The 20972-nt window shown below is 34.9% G+C and overlaps 1 protein-coding gene and 1 long non-coding RNA gene across 2 annotated transcripts; one reads left to right on the top strand and one right to left on the bottom strand.

Annotated features, from left to right (window-relative positions):
- Window positions 1-327: 327 nt before the first annotated feature.
- Window positions 328-17580, bottom strand: LOC129748455 (probable cytochrome P450 303a1). Its single transcript, XM_055743096.1, has 4 exons — window positions 17190-17580; window positions 10439-11538; window positions 946-1063; window positions 328-655 (listed from the first exon to the last, which is right to left on the bottom strand). Exons 2-4 carry the CDS (start codon window positions 11500-11502, stop codon window positions 344-346), a joined length of 1494 nt encoding a protein of 497 aa, XP_055599071.1. The 5' UTR covers window positions 11503-11538; window positions 17190-17580; the 3' UTR covers window positions 328-343.
- Window positions 17581-19125: 1545 nt separating this feature from the next.
- LOC129749868 (uncharacterized) lies at window positions 19126-19700 on the top strand. Its single transcript, XR_008738200.1, has 2 exons — window positions 19126-19300; window positions 19375-19700. It is a non-coding gene; the product is annotated as an uncharacterized LOC129749868 (long non-coding RNA).
- Window positions 19701-20972: the final 1272 nt, after the last annotated feature.

The raw sequence follows: 20972 nt of genomic DNA on the forward strand, positions 1-20972 counted from the left end.
CGACATAACGCGGGGTAATTACCACAATAGATCCACTACTGGTCGCAGTGGGCTCTGCATTTTTTTTTTTAGTTCAGTTCAATAAAATTACTGCTTTTGTCTTCATTTCATTAACTCGAACAGCTTATTATGAAACTACTCCAAAATTGACGACCTCTGGTAAGTCTCAATGGTCGAGAACAAGTGCAATCGGCATTATTTCCGGATGTCTGACTGAAAACGTCTTTTTCATATGTTTAGAGATTTTGTGGCGAAACACAATTGAAAGAATTGTTTCTTAAACAAAATGATGTTTCGGATACAGTGAATTGAGAAAAAAAATGCAACTTAAATTAGCATCATTTTATCGAGGAGTTATCACTGCTGTGTACTGCTTAACACTAGGCGTGGCCCCATCCAAGGGCTGATCGGTAGGAACCGGGTGCCCTTCCGGTACCAGAAAGTTGAAGCTCTGGAACAGCGTCGTGACGAAGAGGAACAAATTTGCTCGACCCATCATCTCACCCATGCACCGGTGCTTCCCTACGCCAAATGGATGGAACTTCGGGTCAACGATTACCTTTCCATCTTTCAGGAAACGTTCCGGTCTGAAAGTGTAAGCATCCTCCCAATGTTGCAGCATCATACCGCGAAACATTCCGACCACCATTGTGTCCTAGGAGAGAGAGAGAAAAAAAAAAGCATAATTTTAAGCTTTCATTAAAACGGATATAGGCCGATGACATAGTGAGTGCGATGCGATGCGAACCGGAGAATGCGATTCAATGCGGCGAACCACATTTGATGAAAATGCATGTGAATCGCTTAAACCTGACATACTCAACGCGGCGAAGCAGATGTCAATTTGTTCCGCCGCTCGAGTTCGCATTGGCCGCGTTCGCCAATTCGCATCGCATCGCTCTCACTATGTCATCGGCCATAGTCTCCATACAACCATATTTATACCTTTGGAATGTCGTAACCACATAGTTTTGTGTCTCGCAAGGCTCTATGCGGAATACCAAAAGTATTGCTCATGAACATGCGTAAGGATTCCAGAACCACAGCTTCGCAGTAAGGCATGCTAGAAAAGAGAGAGAGAGAGAAAGAAAAAAAAACAATCGGCATTTTTTTAAATCTTTTACGTCAAATACTTCAATTATATAACTTATATTCTCAAATTTAGTACTGCTGTTAAATTCCAGGAAAAAATAGTAGGTACATAATAGGTATATCTATTCTATTAGCCAACGTCTCATTCATTCATGACTCAGTTCCACTTAGAAAAATTTACTATTAATAAATTCAAATATTTCATCATCAACATTGCATTTGTAGTATGTATATCAAACTTAAACAGATAAAACTGTACCAGAGAAACACAATCCAACATATAATGATATAATCATACGGATGATGTATCAGAAGTTTAAAGGTTGATGGGAAATTCCTTTCACATAGTTAGATAAATTATTAGTATCGTCGGTAATTATTAACGTCTCAAAAATGCGTTTTGCAGCTTACTAAGAGAAAAAAAAGTAACTTCCTACAATAAATCATTATTTCTCACGTGAGCTTTCATTACGTCGTATTAAACATCTTCAGAATTAACAGAAAACTGATCCAAAAGTTATCAAAGCAACTTTAAAATTTGTATCTGACATATAGACTAGAAATATTCTAAATGGAAGAAAATTGCAAACAGTTTATGTCAGTTTTTGTATTTTTTTGTAATAAAACTGTTTGTTTACATTTTGTTTCATACGACGTAATGAAAGCTCACGCGAGATTTTATTTTTAGAAAAATCTAAAGCGGGCCATAGACTACACAAATGGCCTGTGCAAATTCGATGATTCCACGACGAAGGATCTATGCTCACCCACACACGATACAAACAAATTTCACGTGAACACAAACGAGCAACAAAAAAAACCATCTCCACCCCGGCAGAGGGTGGTTTGTACAAAATATTCGATTCCGACCGATTTTATTCAAACCGTTTGGGCGCTCATTCAAGCAGTGCAATACACGATGCAAATCGTGTTCACAGCGACAAAATTTCATCGCGCCGAAACCGGTAAAACCGTTTATTTTCTCAATGCCGGAAAAACCGACTTTTGGACGGCAAAAAAACGGTATTTTTGGTAAATTTTTCATCATTCTTTGACATTTTAATAAAACTGCCACAGGCAAAAACACTCAAATTTTGTTCAATCAGCTTCGAAATCTAAGCTCACGTGAGATTTGATTATTGCTTAAAAACTATAGTGGCGTTCACAAAGGGATTGACAAGATGCCATCTCTTTCTTAGCTGATATTATTTCATGAAATTTTAGTTCAGCTATCCAAATAACGCTCCACAACATTCAAAGACTGTACAAGTGTTCAATGACTGGAAAAAAGATACAGCTACAGGAAATTTAAGATTGCTTCACAATAATCATTGTATTTTTCATCGAAAATACTGGAATTTGCTCAAAAGATGTAAAAATGTGTTATCAAAAAACAGGCCAAATTTTATCAAAATAGTTCCAAGCGGTGCCGGGCTTTAACAAATTTAGAATTTAAAACCAAAAATGTTGAAAATCGATTAGAAACATCCTTCTTCGTTTCAAAACATAATATGTTTCAACAGAGTCAGCATTTAAACACATGTTCGATTGTTTGTATGAAATTTGTTCATCAATATTTTGGTAATTAATGGAACTCTGTTGTGTTTATTTCCAACGCTGTTGGAGCATTTTCTTATTCAAGACAACACTTCTATAAATTTACAAAATTCTGATACCAACAATAGATCGTACGTGTCAGATCTAAACAACTTTATTTATTGCTGAATTTTGAATGATTTTTTGATAGATCTTATTTTTTATTTCGCATTCAGTTCTCCTTTCCAAAATTAAAACGAATAAATTTTGGAAAGGAGAACTGAATACTATCACGACCGAGGTTTCGAGCAAAACATCCGTATTTTGGACAACAAAAATCTGTAATTTTCTGAGTTGATCAAAAATTAAGTGACAGTGTTTGTGTTTTGTTAAATCAAATAAAGTCATTTTTTACCGAACAATCTTTATGCATATAAAATTTCATATCATTTTCATGAAGACTATAAAAACTTTTACTAAATCTGTAAAATCTGTTTATAAATCTGAATACTATGTTACAGAGTATAGGACAAAAATTCTTTTGAAATTATATGAAACTAAAATTTCGGTAACCGCACAGCGAAGTTATAATAATAAAATAATGATGATAAATATATTGATTATCATGAGGATGATGATACATTTATGACAAAGGAAAAAAAAATAAAAACACATCAGCATTTTTTCCAATGGAATAAGTTGCTAAATCTATTGTGTTATAAAATCTGAGCATTTTATGCCAATACTATTGCAAGTAGACGAAACCTGAATTCGATATACTTTGGAAAAATAACTGTTTTATCGGTTTTATCAATAACAAATATCGAAACACCGGATTTGACAATAACCGGTAATATCGACCACCCTAATTGTTCGTCATAGCATAAAGGTTGTGCATACATTTAGGGGTAAACATTATTTTAAAAATCTTACTGAAATCATAGAAACAAAGGTTTCTACGGATAAAATTTTACTGTAAACATTGTTGTGTTGCATGGCAATCACATTGCAGCATTAAAAAACGAGATTAGCAAGACGTCTCTTCGATTAATATTCTGTTGCAGGTGTAATCTCAGAACGTTAATTAAAAAAAAAATGATTGTACATGGGAGTGTTGAGCGTGGGCGAAAAAAATGCATCGGGCTTGACAGCAGTTCAGGTAAAACTCCCATGGCCCATTAGACCAATTTAAGCCTAGTCATGAAATTACCACATGGGCTCCGATTTGCAGGACTTTGAGGACTTCAGTAGATATGATCTTTTTCGATTGATGTTTCTCGGTGATTTTGTAGAGGAAAATAATTTTTAACGTTTTCGGCCTACTTGTTTTGCTCGATGAAAAACATCGAGCGACGGCCGGTTAGGAAACACGCCGCAACAGAGTTTTTTTTCTGATGATGACCGAATACAAGTAGGCCGAAAACGTTAAAAAACAGCCTTATTTTCCTCTACAAAATCACCGAGAAACATCAATCGAAAAAGATCATAAGTAGATGCGGTGACCAAAATCAAATAAGAAGGGCTTAATTGGAAACGCAATTATTAACGGCAGGCTTTATTTTCTGACATTTATTGACTATATAGATCTAGAAAAAACTTTTAAAAGTAATACATTTAAAGCAACATTAAAATTAAATTTCAATTCAAACTTTAATTGGAGATTATGCTAGAAATTCGATGGTTTCACCACTTGAGCCGTCATTTTTTGTTATTTAAGTTCAAGAAATTCTCATTCGTTTTTCAAAATCATTCATTTCCACATAAAAAAGAAGTGTTTTCTAATTCTAGCGTAACATTTCATGAGGGCGAAACTAGCAGTTAGCTCGAAACGTTCCAACGATAATGCATCAACAGGAAGTTTCTCCCAATTGAATTTAATCAATGTTTTGAAACATTTAAGTGATTTTAAGATGAAACTGCGTTTATTAGGTAAAGTGCAACCGCGTGCATCCGGAATGACCGTTAACTCGATTTGTTTACATTTAGCAGTTGGCCCTTTTGAATTGTTACGCTAGAATTGTAATTTAAGATTAGAAAAAAAACAGATTTCGAATATGTTCACGTGGATAACCGGGGAGGGGGGAGGGGTTTGCCAAATGTCCACGCTTGTTCATGAAGGAAAGAGGGGAGACGTTAAAACATCTAATTTTTCAGTCCCCGTGGTACCTGAACGACCCATTTCTTGAATCTGCGAGGCACACACAGGCCTGCTTTGATTTTTTAATTGGGAAATTCGGTACGGAATACGTAATATTGATTCCAGAAACGAATTGTACTCGAAATCTAAGGTCCGCACGGAAGTATTAAACTGTTTTGTGAAGAATTTTTTTTTCGAGTTTAAAATATAACCTATCGCCCATAATTCATAATTTATTTATTTATTAGTCTTCGAAAAAATATTCTCTTGCACAGACTTATTGTTCTAAGAGATACCTCGCCCTTTTTTTAAACGACTGCTTAGACATACGAAAATCAAAGCACACTGATTAAAATAACGATTAGGGTATTTCGGGGGAATATGCACCTGCTAAGGGAAATGACCGAGTGTGCGGAATACATAAGCTGAACACCCGAATGCATTGCAACATGTGCTTCGTATTTCTATTTTCTGCTCATATTCTGTCAAAAATATTACTTGTTATTGTAAAAACTATGAAAATATTAAATTTTTTACAAACGCCTTTAAAAGCAACCTTTGAAATCATTGGATGTTAAACGCCACAGTGTATGCAAATGATGCTCCAAAACATTGGATCAAAACGACTCGAAAACAACACAATATTCACAGTGAAAATAAATTAATTCTGTTATAAATATTTTTGTACAAGTTTATCTACACATAAAAATAAGTGGTTTGTTAACATTTCTCAATGAAAAAATAAAATTTTTTAAAATTCTTGACTTTATTTTGAAATGTGTCAGTTTCAACCAAATTTTTCTGCTGCTTTTGGTGACAAATTTAGTGAACCGATTCGATTTTCTGTGCACGTTTTTTACTGAAATCCGATCGAAAGTTATAATTATTATGCACTAGACTGCCCCAAATTTGTATGGGAAATTCAAAACCTGTGAAATGTTATGCGCTGCAGGCTAAAATTAATCCTAGTCCGTGTACAAGATCGCATGCCAAATTTGGGCCAGATCGGATCACGGGAATTTCAGGCTCGTTGAGCGACCCATTTGTATGGGTTTTGTGACGTTTTGTTCGGGAGAAACATGAAAAACCAGTTTTTTATCAATAACTTTGGTTCCCGTTAGCCGATTTCTTTCAAAAACGGGTTTTCTTAAAGCCTAAATTATGAAAAATATTTCATCCGTAGGCTGCATTTCGATCAGAGTTAAGATAAGAAAGTTATTAGGCTTCAAAAATGGGGGAACTTTTTTAAGGATGGTATTCATCACTGTTAATGAGTCGAGGCGGTCGGACATATTGACGCCTCATTAACAGTGATGAATACCACCGTTAAAAAAGTTCGCCCATTTTTGAAGCCTAATAACTTTCTTATCTTAACTCTGATCGAAATGCAGCCTTCGGATGAAATATTTTTCATAGTTTAGGCTTCAAGAAAACCCATTTTTGAAAGAAATCGGCCGACAGGAACCAAAGTTATTTATGAAAAACTGGTTTTTCATGTTTCTCAGGAACAAAATGTCTCAAAATCCCATACAAACTTCAGCCTCGTTGAGCGACCCCTTCCCGTGATCCGATCTGGTTCAAATTTGACATGCGATCTTGTACTAGGACTAGGATCAATTTAAGCCTGCAGCGCATAACTTTTTCAAAAGTCGGATCATTTGGGGCAGAGCACCCTAATGATAAGTTAGGACTAAGCAAAGAAGAAGATCGATACATCATTTCGATAATCGGTCTGTGTTCATGGAAAACTGCACTCCAAAATTTAGAGTAAAACACGTGTTTTTCTTTACATCTTACCGAACAGCACCTTGAGAGGAGGGCGATTTTTCCATAAATTCATAAGGGGATTTTGATCGGATATTTGAAATTTAATATGTCTTCAGTTTACCATAAAACAACAATTCACCACAGTTTTTCATCAATTGATAATTCAAATATATAATTTGAACTATCAATAAAATCAATGGTGAGGATGTTTTAAGCAATTATCTTGGTGTAAAAGCCTATTTCATTTGATCACTTTTTACAACTTAAGTGATGGATAGCAACCTCAAAATTTAATTTATTTGTTATTCGTGTTTTAATGAATATCTGGTAACCATTTTTATTAAAATTACAAGGTATTGGTTTTAAGAACACATTTGTATAAAAAGAATCCACCAAAAACTTTGCAAATCTTCAAAATTTATCAAAATATAGTCGCTGGCATTTTACCCCGCAAGGGCATTATGGACAGAAGTACCCTACATGTGTCTATTGGATTCTGGTAGTCGTACGTGCTTCGATGATATGGAATCCAAAGAAGCATTTGATTCCGCAGCGGGCGTGTAGGAGCGTACAAATTTATGCAATCCAGGAGATCGTTGTTTTCAATATTGCCTCTCAGTAAGATGGATGTGGATAACCACTGCCGGAACTTTCTTCTACGGGATAGCGTTTCAAGCTGAATCAGGTTACATCGATGTTCAAAGGGAGTCCTGACTTTGGGATTCTAGTTAAGTTTCCCAACAAACGCTCGCTGGACACCTTCGAGAGATTGAACGGGGCCCAAACTGGAGCTGCGTATTCACGCATACTTTTGACGATCGAACAATAAAGTGTTTTTTTAAGTGCAAACATGTCGTTGAAATGAATTGTGTTGCGACGGAGGAAACCAAGCATAACGTGAGCCTTGCCGGTTACTGTAGTGATATGCGTGTGAAATCTCAACCGGCTATCGAAGGTAGCCCCGAGGTCCTTAATTGTGTCAACAGTTTCGAGAACGGTATCACCCATTGTGTGTGCACGTTACGGGTTCTTGATAAACTCATTGTTTTGCACTTTTTAACGCTCACCAACATTCCATTCAATCCGCACCATCTCATAACAACGTCGAAATCATTCTGTTTGAATGATTGGAAAATCTGTCAATTCGCTTCTTATTTTTCACCAAATTATTGGGCTGAAATCAATAAAATGCAAAAGTGAAAATATTCTAAAGGGTAGATACTTGGGTTAATTTCTCAAGTACATCAAACAGTGTCACGGTATACATTCATCCACAACAGTTTACACGAAGCCATTGTGTTGGGTATGTCATATTATGCATTGTACCTACTTTTGTAAAACTGCCATTTGGTACCCCATGGTCCACCCATAGAAAGTTTGATTGATTAACAAGATGTGTTTATGTAAAAAACGGCAATTGATATGTTCGGACACAACAAACCGCTCGATTAGAAATTCTCAAACTTATTTCATTTATGATGATGAATGAATATGATAAAATAAATTTTCTCAACTTTGAATCAGTTTAGGATCTTCGGAAAACTACTCTTTTGCTTCCCTGAAGAAAACTTCATTGAAAAGTCTCGCAAGTCAAAATTTCTTTTGGAAATATATGACAATATTTAATCCTAAGATGCATAGTGTTGTTTTTAAACAACACTAACTAAATTTCAATTGTTTTGGAAACGTGCGAATTTATTTGAGAAACAAATATCGAAAAAAAATAATGGCTTCAAATCTGTGAATGATGTTATTTTACTGCATCTGTAATAGCTGTAAAAAAAGTCTTGGATTAAACGACTAAACCCCAGGATTTAGAACTAGAATTCAAAATCCTATATGAAATGAAATGAAACTAATGAAACCCCATTAAAAGTTATGGAATGATTTTCATTAGGTTTTAAAAATTGAGCTCTTGGCTTATGGGGAAATACAATAAGTTGAGTTTTGGAAGCGTTAGGAGAAATTTTCCACATTTTTAAGTAATTCAAAAAGGAATTTAAATTTTGTTGCAATCTACTGCGTACCACCCGTAAATTTCGACCTTTGGCTGAAAGCAAAGTATCATCAGCAAACAATCTTCTACCCTTTCCTTCTGGTACATCAGGAAGATCAGAAGTAAAAATCTATTATATAAAATTCTCTTGTAACGGTGTTTGTAGTACTACTCCTCCAGAATGACCCAAACGATTCGAATGAAATTATTTTTAGAATATTCTGTAGGCATGCGAATCGGTTTATATCGAATAAAAACAACACAAAGTCGCATCAATTGTCCGTAATAATGAAATTTGTAGTTTTTTGAATGAAATAAAAGTCATGGCTCCATTTTTTCGAGATTTTTTTTCTTTGGGCGGTTTGTTTTTTGTCTCCAAGGTCGAGGCGTCGCGAGCAGACGTCGTTAGAAGATAGCATGGCATAGCATACTGATCAGTGAGAATATTTTGGCGCGTATTTCTCAACCAAGCATATTTTCATTGCAATTGGTGCGATATGGAGCCTTCATGTGATTTTTTTTTCTTGATTCCTAGCTCATTTCTACAGCACATGGTTATGAATGACGCCTAGATGTGACTCAGATCGTCATTTTGCCGATCGAATAAAACAAATAAATTTTGTTTTGCCAAAATCTAAAATTGAAAAGTCAGGCATCCATTTTTAGAAATTTTCCTTACTTTGATGGGTTTGGTTTTCGTCTTCATGGGCGAGGCGTCGCTAGCAAACGTCGTTGCAAGATAATAGTAACCAAAGCATACTGTTCATTGATCGCTGGAAAAATTTAAAAATCAGGCGCCTATTTCTTAACCAAGTACCTATATTTCTTATGCACGTGGGGGCGATATGCAACCAAGATGTGTTTTTTTCTTGCTTATTTGTACACAGCACATGGTAATAAATGACACCTAGATGTGATACGGATTGAATTGATATTTTATCGCTCGAATCAAAACCATTTAAACGAATTTAAATATTAAAACCATTTTTTAATTCGTGTTAATCGTGTTAATTTAAATAAAAAATTGTTGTCCAAAAAATATGAATTTGGTAGTGATGCATATGAAATAATGTCATGACACTTTGCGGACGTTTGAAAAAAGAAATTGAGAAGCTTTACATTCAATTTCGTATAATCCAATATGCCTAGAACGCTAGACACATTAACTGAATAAGAGTCTGTCCTTTGAAATAGATTAGACAGGATTGAAGTTTTTAAAGGCCGGATGAACTTTTAGATTTTTTGCAAACGTAAATTGAAGCTATCAATAAAATAATATACTTTTTAATAACGAAAAGTGCGGATATGCATTTTCCGGAAGAATTTTCAATTAAGGAAGTAGACAAGAGCAAGTTTAAACTTTCAACTTTCACAAAAAAAATGTATACATTATTTCTTCATCTAAAAACTGTTAGGCCCAAAAAACAATCTGATTCAAAAAACTCAACTCTTTTTTTTTAAAATCATTTACCAAAAAACTGTTCACACGTTTACTGTTTGTTTACCACAATTCAAGTATGAACTTAACATGAAAAGTGTGTTTTCGTTTTTCATATTTTGGCTATATAGAAGAGACTTTCGATTCACTGTTGAATAGTTTTTTCGTGATTGATATTCCGGGGGCAGCAGATTTTTATGTTGAACTTTTAATATGACCTGAAAGTGTTAAAAATAATATTAATTCCTGTAATTTCTTAGGTGAAATAAGTGAAAACGCGCCATTTTGCAATGAAACTACTACCATTTAAGAAAATCCTGTATGAAATTGAATATTTTCAATTCGGGAAACTATAAATAATTTGAGCATTCATTCGAATCAAACGAGCATAAGATAGTGTTAACTTTGATGAAAATTTTCAACTGAAAATTGTTATCATTTTAAGTTGAACCCTTTTTTTGTAAACACTTACTTTACTCTGTCCTCCAGGGTTGGTTGCCGATCTCGGCCGACGACTTCATCGATTTCCTTTTGTACTAATTTTTGAGTTTCCGGTTGCCTTATCAGATAGAGGAAAGCAAAACCGAGAGTTTTGTTTGTGGTTTCCGATCCGGCGATGAACATATCCAAACACACTGCCAACAACTGATCTTGGGTAAAACTTTCCGGCTTCTCTTCATTCGATTCTAGGATCTTGAGGTAAACTTCCATGAGGTCGCGCGGTTCATCGTTGATGTTGAAGGTCTTTTTGTGGTTTTCAACTTCTTTTCCAATAAAAGTGTGCAGATGGTTGTGTATGTCAACAAACTGCTGATAGCCGGAAAAACGTGGCGCAAAAAATCGCATGAACGGAAAGTGGCTGAATAAGGCACCCATCATATCGATGCTAGCAAACAGATCATGTAGTAAAGTTTGCAGATGTTTAAGATCTTTGTTTTCTTTCGTGTAACGAATTCCGGCCATCATCAGCCACAAAGTGTTGAGAATGTACACCGAAAATATCGTCTGCATTTTCAAGTATGCTTTACCGTTACCAGCTTTAATTAAATCGTAAAAATCTTGTCTCGCGAATGCAGCCTCATTTCCAATGATTTCTCCCATGCCTCTACGAGCGAAGCCGAATTCCTTCAGATGTCGCACTATAAATCGACGCTGCTCCTGCCAAAACTCCTCATCCGTTAATAGAACGCCTCTTCGGAGGCCCCAGGTTCTGGTCTCGTAGAAGATACCTGTCGGCCGACCATCCAAGTCTTCGTTGTTCATCATCTCGCACAATGAGGCGCCCGAAATGGCCATCACAGTCCGGTCCTTGCCGACTTTAAATCCGATTGCGCCATTGTGGTCATACTGGGCAGCTATTCGCTCGATACCTTTACATAACATGCCAGTCTTGAAGCGACTGCGCGCTATTTCTATCGCACATCCTATGATCGGGTACCATTTTGGCCCAGGCGGAAAGTTGGCAGGCTTGCGACAGTCAAGGTACAAGAAAATTATAAACAAAACGGTGAAACAAGCTAGATAGTACCAAAACATTGGTTTCCAGAATGAGTATCTCGAGCAAGTGTCAATCTGAAATGGGGGAAAAATAACAAAAAGTTTAGTAACGGTTTCAATAAACTAAAATTGACTTAGGATAAAAATTTCACAAAATTCAAAAAGTAATTTTGAAAATCATATGTTAGCATCCTAATTCTCTTGAATTTTGACTCTGGTTTGAGGATATTGAATCGGAAAGCTGAACCTAAAGTTTCACTTTTCTGTCCACGTGGTATCTAAACGGCCCTTAACCTCATCTATCATCATGCTGACTGCCTTCGGCACATCAGCATGGCTGAATGTGATTTCTATTGTACTAAAAAAAAAAAGAATTAAAGCAACCGATGAGTCGCTTGGGCCGCTTGCCTTAGCAAAGACGCTTTTTAGAATGTGTGCCGCCCGTGCCGCCGTTCGACATTTTAGCCGCCACGGCTAAATTCGGGTAACAATATCGACTGATGAATCATCAGTGATGATGGTGCACTGGACACCAAAATCCTTCCCATTGATCAAAAACAAAGAGTGTGGCACAAATGTAGAAATAATCGAAGAGCTCAGTATGGCCAGCCCAGGCTGTAAAAAGCATCATTCCCATTGTAGGTAATATGACATTAAAAATATGATACTTCTACCGTATCCGTTTTCTCCATTCGCCCAGTTTTTAGGTTTACCATACTAGAACGTCGTCGTCGTCGTCAGTGTTTTGCTACCTCGATCGCTCACAAACGAATCTCAAGTGTTCCACCGTCCATTTTAAATCAAATCTGGAGAGTAACGGATGCAAAACTGAGCGCATAAACTTCTAAAAATGTCAGCAAAATTTGCAAAACTTGTTGTGACCTGGTGCAAAACTGGGTATAAACAAATACGTTATTAGATTTTTGGATATAATATGAAGTCAGTTTAGCTGCAACACTCTACCGCCCCTACTTTCATAACAGTCCCATATGCAAAAACAAGCAAGCGAGAAAATCAGCTTTTCCTGTTTTGGAATACATTCTTAACTTGTGATCACCACTTTCGGCATAAACGAAAATCGTTTCTAGGTTATCATAATAAATCGTAAGACGTGAAATTTTCGAAATTGGGTTATTGGTAAGGTCGAGAGCACCAATTTTATTCATTATGGGACTGTTAATCGACCATATTTGAAATCTTTTTCAAATCTAATGCAATTTTCAGAAAAAAGAAACATACTAAATATCGTAAATTCCACATTGTAAGTTGAATCTTTTTACAATTTTTGATTGCATCCGATAGTTTTTCGCTCAGGAAGTCATTCCTAAGGAAGTCAGACCTGCCTTCGAAAACTCGTGTACATCATTCGACATCAAGTGAGTTAAATTTTTTTAAATGATTCAAAGCAATGAATCAAAGACTATTTCGCCGAAAGAAGCATTGAAAAGTAACCAAATCCGTGGTATTTCACATATGGAACTGTTATTCGTGTATATTTCATAAAGGACAGCCACAAATTGATATTTTTTTTTTTGAAATTTGTAGAACAAACCTCTTTTTTTTAGTGTTTTATTTTGAATCCCTATGTTGACCTAAAATGACGAAAATTCATATGAAACTGTTATGCGAGTAGGGGGCAGCCTACTAAGCACAAAAAATAGTGTTTTTTACCTGCTTTGATAAGTTCTTTTGTTTCCATGTTGTTAGAAGTGCGTGCTATCTCTATATGTGAGTGCAGTTGTTCGACCATTGTTTGTTTCCGATGCAAAAAAAGAGATTTGTTGTCATTATTTCTTTCATAACTCTTCAAGGAGTTGATGGCCCACTTTGGTGTCATCAGTTGAAAGTTGCATCATAAATTGAGCTATTCAATGGTATTTTTGCAAAATATTCGGTGGTGCAGACGGTACTTTTAGACGCCATTTAAAGTTTATTTACAACTTTTCATATTGAAGGTCTTTATTTATTTTTTTTAAAACTATTTTATTTGAAAAGCTGATAAAATTTCAATGTATTTTGATGTGCTATTTTATAATTTCCGTTGAAAAATAACAGAGTTATGTAGCTTTGAAAAATGGTTATTTTTTATAGACAAAAAAATCTAACCGAAGCTAACTCAAAAAATAAAAATGTTAGAAATCTGAAAAAATACATGTTTTTTTAAGTCGCAAAAATGAACCAAATTTTCAATTTTGGGGAAAAAAATAAAAAAAAATCCCCTGCTGTTAACTTTTGAGAAAACCCGAATATCAATATGCCATTCTTTTTATTGAATTGAAATATAAATTTCATACTAAATACTGCCGGTTGTGTTGAAAGAAATAGCTGGTTTCCAGCAATCTGGATTGCTGATTTTCCAGCAATTTGAATTGCTGGAAACCAGCATTAACGTTTGCTGTTTTTTCCAGCAATTGAAATTGCTGGAAATTTTGCTGAAAAGTCAGCGGGACAAAAACCAGCAAAATTTTGCTGGTTTCCAGCAAAAAAAATTTGCTGTGTATATCGTAATCATATTATTTCAGGTGAACTAAAACAAACGAAAAATTAATTATTTGATATTTAAAACTGAGAAATTTTAAATCTGTCATTTAAAAAAAAATATTTTGGACATCTGTATATAATAGGAAAGATAATCTAGATTTTCACAGGAGCTTGTTTTCGACAAATTATTGGAAATAGGCATATTGATATGCACTTCTCGGTATTCGTATTTATTAGGGATCGCGCGGACATTAATTATAACTACTCACCCAATACCGTTCAAAATAACGGAAAGCTTATCTCGAAATAGTTTGCAATCTGCACCTAACGCTATATCGCGCCGTATTTCGGAGTGTTTCCGTTACGATCGTACGTAAGTACAATCTTCATAAACATCCATATATGGTTCAAAACTTCCAAACAATCGGCCAAAAATTCTGAGCAAAAAAAAAACAATAATATTTAATATTTACTTGGCTAGGGCAGCCAGATTGTAGAATTTTAATGAAGTACTTATTTCTTGACCAAAATCATCCAGCCTTAATTAATCCCGGATAGTCGAAAATAGGTCTCAATTCCACCATCTACGAGTTAAAACTGATAAAAATAGTGTTTAACGGATTAAAAGAATTGATATATTTGAATGAAACCTTTTTTTGTATTCAAATTCAGCCTAGAATCTATATAGCATCATTTCGCGTCATGTTAATGAAGAAATTAAGCAGTTTGATAAAGTATTATAGCACTGACAACAACTTTCCTGACAAAGATATGCCTTTTTTATGTTGTTTGGTGAATATAATAAAAAAGGAACTAATTTTATGTAGAGTTTTAATGACAATTATTTAGCAAAAAAAAAATTATAAAATAACAACCAATAAATTTGGATACGGATCTTCTTACTACTAATAATTATTCAAATCATTAATATGGAGATTCACCGTTCATTTTTTGTATTTTACATCATTTCTTCAGTATAACAAAAACGTAATCAAACATGTTTTTCACTATATTTAGCATATAATTTCGCTAGTTTCTTTCGGCACCTCGATCAGCTCCTGTATTCAAACCAAGCCCTACATCACACATTCTTAGCGATGACCATATTTTCCGTTACAGAAATCTTCGAAACTGTAATATTTTCGCAAATAAATTTGATAGAAATTTTATCGCACAAAAAAAACACGGGCTGACGGTTCAGCACTCGCCTACTCCAATCCATTATAATGTCATAACGCATAAAGCTTAAAAATTAATGTTCGGATGGATGAAATTTTGAATTTTACAAACGCGTGATGCAAAACAATCATATTCCAGCATATGGAAACGAGATTTAAATGTCTAACTTTGATTTGCATTTTGATGCATTTTAGCCCAGACTGGTAACTGAACTATAAAAATATTTATTTAAAAAAAAAATTGGTGACTGTCCGAAAAATATTTTCACACCAACAATGCTGGTATATGATAAGAAAAGCATAAAGTTTGTAGGTAATATCATTAAGCCAATCCGTTATACTGGGTTAAGTTTTTCATGGTAGTGAAAAATGTAAAAAAAAGACATCTATTGCTCGATTTTTTAAATTTTTTATAAGAATCACTTATAACTTAAAAAAAACTACCTCACGATGTGAGAAACTATGTCATCATCATTTTGTTATCATCAAATGATAACTTTAATAGGTACATTATATTGAAGTAAAAATTAAATAAGTGTTGTGGTATACAAATGTTGCATCTAATCCTGCTGTTGCATGATGCCCAGTTTGACGGCATACTTTTGAAATGAAAATTGAATTTCACTTTTTTGGTCCCGATAAAAAAAACACTACCTACTTTCTGGAAATGACATTTGGGGTATAATTAAATCCAATAAGTGCTGCACTATACTATACCCAAAATGTTACTTTCAGTTGGTAGGGGTTTTTCAACGAGATTAAAAATAAGAAAATAGTGGAAAAATTATGAATAAAATTGCATATGATGTTTTGGCAGTCGAGGATTCGTTCTAGGTAGCCATCTCGGTTTTTCCAATTTTGTCACTTATACCCCTTTGGCACCAAGGGCCTCATATCTTTTGCAAGTGTTCTGCAATCGATTTAAAAATTTGAGCGATGTTGAACACATTCTTAAGCTTTAACTTGTTGTTCATTTTTGTAAAATCAATAAAAATTTAAGTGTAAAGCAAATATTTCATAAAAATTACATAATCTTCATGAGGATAAAAGTGGGCAACATTTTTATCGATTAGTTTTAAATGATTTTAAGTATACATAAACCCTTCAGCTCGTATTATGCAATTTCAATTATTTAAAACCTTTATTTTGGTAAGACTTATATAGCTTATTTTCGGGTATTTGAGGTCCAATAACACCTCACTGCAATTGCTCCGGCAAAATCATATGACAGATTTGAATTTCTTGAGAAGATTCCGCTTAAGTATTGTTTCAGGTCCTTAAACCTGCGGCCTCAAATATTTTGGGATTAATTTGGCAAGTTTTCAGAGATGCCTTTTCTGTGTTGTATCGTTGTAAAAAAGATATTACTTCACAGTTAAGATTCTCACGCATCTATTGAAGTGCCAAAATCAAAATGAATGTCAATTATCAAAAGTATAAAGATTTTAAAACTAGTATAAAATAGTTTGGTTAATTTTCAAACTTAGTTTTTTTTTTAAATTCTGTATTTGTACAATAAATACTTTTTATGTGGAATTATGTATGTCTCATCATGATGAACTGCTGGATTACATCAAAATGTCAAATTAGTTTGACAGTGTTAAAAATTCCAAAGTTTGTTTCAAATAAGTTACCTGATATCCGCGATATTTTCGGCACTTGACCTTTTCGTATTGTTATACCAATAGTTCCATGACTGGAAAAAAAAAACTTCGTTCAATACCGGAAAGCAGTCATTTGTTGGGTGAAAAAATAAATTTTCCCCGCGCGAATTGCCACATCCGTACTGACTTAGCCTAAACCGTTCTTTTCCCAAGTCTGTCGATTGCCGAAGAACGTACTCATTCAACCATTTGATATGCGGTCTGTCGAAAGTACTCGTGGTATGCCCTACAGTTGGGGTAAGCAAAAAGCTACCTACACCTAGATCCGAATCAAGCTTGCTCACAATGCCGAGGTTCTACGAACAGCGACTAACAATTTCGTGATTGACCCCCGTATGGAAGAAGCATCTAGAACGCCGTGTAAAGGATGTAATTCGTTGTTTTACAATCCATCATGACTTACCTGTAAACGAAATGCTGTTGGATTCTATCTGTTCTAAAAGTTTCCAACTGCCAGTTGCATATCCAAATGCGACTTGACGCAATACAACAGTAGGTAGTGATCCCTAATGTGATCTGCCGAGATGATAGAAACTAGTTTTTTCCTCTTCTGACTTAGCCTTAGCACATTTTATTTCTACACAGAGCTTTACACCGGTGACTTTTGCAACTCCATCAGGAGCAACCAACGAACATAATAATAATTAATCAATCCTCGTACGCTCGGCGATTCACTTCACTTTAACCCCTTTATGTAATTCACTTTCCGCGCGTGTAATTGATCCGTACTCGGACTCAATTTTCCACTCGGTACTTAGTATGGTTCTCGAAAACAGACTAAACTTAGTCAATGATTCGTTTCTTCTAATATAAGGTACTCCCCACTTTTACTTTCTTGGATGAGCTGTGATTGGACTTGCACATGGACAAGTTCTTTTGCTAAACGCTAGCTTACCGTTTTAATTTTTTTTTTCTACAACTGCACACCACACATCAGGTGTGGATTGCAGATATTTTCTTGGCGCGGTGCATAGAACCACATTTTCCGAAAGAAGCGGACGTTTGGAGCGAACGACACTTGTAGCTGGTAGATACAGAGTACGTTGTTGAGCTCGATCACCGGCGGGAATTCTTCAGACAGCATAAAACAAAACTAAACTGTATGGTTTTTTTTGTACGATCAGTTCACAATACGTACCTATATTATTCTTTCCTCTCTTTTTCTGCCTATATTAGATTATTTAGAATTTTTGAAGAAGGTTCATTGTCAAATTAACAGGACGTATGTAAACGGAAAAATATGAAAATATTCTACAAGAAAATATTCTAGAACAGTTTTGTCTGAAATATGAAATCAATTTCTTAAGCCAAATCATACAATCAAAATACTAGAATTCTAGAGGAAGTTGGCATAGGTCCTATACTACTCGAGAAACATGCAAAACTTTCTTTGGGCTTTTGCGTGGATATCGTCCAAATTTGTTACTAACGAAATGTTTACATGTGCAAAATTTGGCGACAATCCTAAGAAGAACATAGACAACCCATTTTGCGCACTACTGGTGCCAACTTTCTCACTTACAGTGAATACTTCTTTTTCAAATCACGGATAGAAAACTTTACCAATTTCCTGGAACTTGCTCTTCAAAAAAAGCCCTGAAATTTTACTTTTGAAAGCAGTTTTGACGGATTTGATAGATGTTTCTCCTGTTTGGCTTCTTATCACTGTATCACAGTTTTCGTGTAAAAGCACTGTATACGCATTTTAAAAGGAATAATAAACTCGAATATTTTAACAAACCTGTTAATTAAAACTATGTGTACAAGAGCAGAAATCTTTTTTCTATAAATGAAAGCAGATTTTATTCAAAAATAACTGGTTGAGGAGGTTCGAGTAGGCGTTGACTCGCGCGGACGTCAAAAATAGTTCTTCGGTTTATAGTTCAAGTGAAAATGAACGCGATCATCAATAACTCAAAAACGTCACGCATCTAACATGTGCAACATAGTGAAATCGATGGGCCTAATGGTTGAAGGGTGAAATTCCAGTCGGACTCTCTAGAACTGTTATAATTTCATCATGGCGGGGAATCGGAATAAAAACAGTTCTATCAGTTCTAAAGGAACGAGTCCGGCTGGAACTTCATTTTTCAACCATTCCCCATCGCTTCCACAATGTTACAAAACCTAGTTTCGTCGCATTGTTGATTTATTGAGGAAATAAGATTTTCCACGGTCATTTTCACGAGAATTGAAATGGACCTTAACTGAGGAAGTAATAAATTGAAATAAGAAAGAACCACACAGTTAGAAAAATGTAATCTTACATTTCATGTAAAACCATCATCGCACGAGGAAATATGAAAAAGAGTATAGCATTTTTGTATTTGCAAGGAGATTTACACGTAAATCGCATGCGAAACCCGCACGGTTCAAATAAGAATGCATTTTCAAGTATAATTACATGTAGTAGCATGAACGGCACAACAGTTGTAAACAAAGTCTTTGTTCGTTTGCTGTTTGTTCCGGCGGATTATTCAATCATAATTGGTGGCGACAAAATACTTAACAAAAGTAAGTGAAACATAAATAATGATAAAGCAATAGAACTTCCATTAATGGTGCTTTTACGCTCTTTTTTTTTATAGAAAACAATATTTTGCTTTGGATTCACTCCGCAGCAAAATCCAAGGATGGAATTCTGCCAGAGGGTGGAAGATAAACGAAGAAAGCTCGGATTCTCTCAGTCTGCCAACAAACAAGGCTGCCGAAATTGTATGGCTGCATTTTTTCTGCAAATAACACGCCAGCCGTCGTTACCGTCGTCGGGGGAAAACTAATAAATAGATCGGACTGTGTGTTAAAATTTAAGTGAAAAGTGAGGTGAAATAATTATTTGATCTTCAGTGAACTGTTTGTCTTTATATTGAATGTAGTTGATGTGTGAGATGTATAATAAAAGTTGTTATCAAAACTCCTGTTGTGTTTCTTATTGGATTAACAGCCGTACCTAAAAATGAGCTTGGAAATGTAAACCTACAGTAAACAAAGCAGCAGTCCAATACGACGAGAATTTACATGAAGTAAGCAGTATTGATACATGTAAATACCCGATTCCCTTCTACCCATGTCGTTGCATGTAATCTTACGTGGATTTTTCTAAGTGTGCAGTATTGAAATAATCGCAAAGGTGTACAAAATTGTAAAGCGTGCTATAGAAATGAAACAATGTGGATATGGGAATAAACAGCATCAGCCCGGCTCCTGCCAACTTTAGATGTATGGTTCCGAATAAGCGAAGAATGTGTCCAGTCGACGACATATAAGGTAAGATCCAACCTTTTTTCGATTTAAGACTTCTGCATTGTATGATTTTTATAGAAAGTTACTGGACATAAAGCATATGAAGCGTTTGGTAGGGAACTCCACTCTTTATTCCTCCCCTTGTTTCAGTATCTTTTGCGGTGTTTACAACAAGGTTGGTCTGGCCGTACTAATCTTTGTTATGCATATTTAGGGGAAAGGTTTCCTAAATGGGCCTATCGGGTTAAATGCGCCTACGGCCGTTTGACGAAATAGCTGACAAGACAACATATCTATTCAATGCATTTTGAGGGTGATACGCTTTGAACATAAGGCAAGAAAGAATTTTATAAATAAACCAACTCAAAAAAATTTAGAAATTCATACAATGTTTTGATGCCTTTTGATGTAATATTTTGACTTTTAAAAATATTACGCAAAGAAGTTCAAAACAAAAAGTTGGATGGTTTTTGTTTCTTATTCAAATGAACCTTAAAAGTAAAACAAATTTAAGCTTTTATGATGGTTTCATAATGATGGGAAAGTGGAATAAGAGAGTGTTTTTGTATGCCCCCATCATGTTTGTAAAATGCCGCTACCCTTAAATAACAGGTTAAATCGAATAAATACATTATTTTTATCATTAAAACTTCAAATCTAAGCTCTAATTAACATCTTAAGAACAATTCGAAGAATTCCTCAATATGATGACAACCCTAAATTTTGTTTATTCCATAAAGTTATAAAGGACATAGATTTTTATAAAACTTCAGCTTTGTCGTATGAAAGTTATCAGTTTCTAGCATTTCCAATGAAATTATACGGAAGTATTGCCAAAAAACAGAAATTTTACCTAAAACATAAATAGGCGCGTTTAGCCCGCACGGTCGAGTATCTGCAAGTTAAGTTTGTTATTTTAAAAGGCGTAGATTTTTCGCATAAC

Source organism: Uranotaenia lowii, chromosome 2 (assembly GCF_029784155.1).
Source record: "Uranotaenia lowii strain MFRU-FL chromosome 2, ASM2978415v1, whole genome shotgun sequence".
NCBI lineage: Eukaryota > Metazoa > Arthropoda > Insecta > Diptera > Culicidae > Uranotaenia > Uranotaenia lowii.

Coding starts and splice junctions, on each gene's coding strand:
- LOC129748455 (XM_055743096.1), bottom strand. CDS start 11,502: ATGTTTTGGTACTATCTAGCTTGTTTCACCGTTTTGTTTATAATTTTC. Junction 1,064..10,438: donor ACCCTGGAGGACAGAGTAAA/GTAAGTGTTTAC, acceptor TCTCTTTTCTAG/CATGCCTTACTGCGAAGCTG. Junction 656..945: donor GTGGTTACGACATTCCAAAG/GTATAAATATGG, acceptor TCTCTCTCCTAG/GACACAATGGTGGTCGGAAT.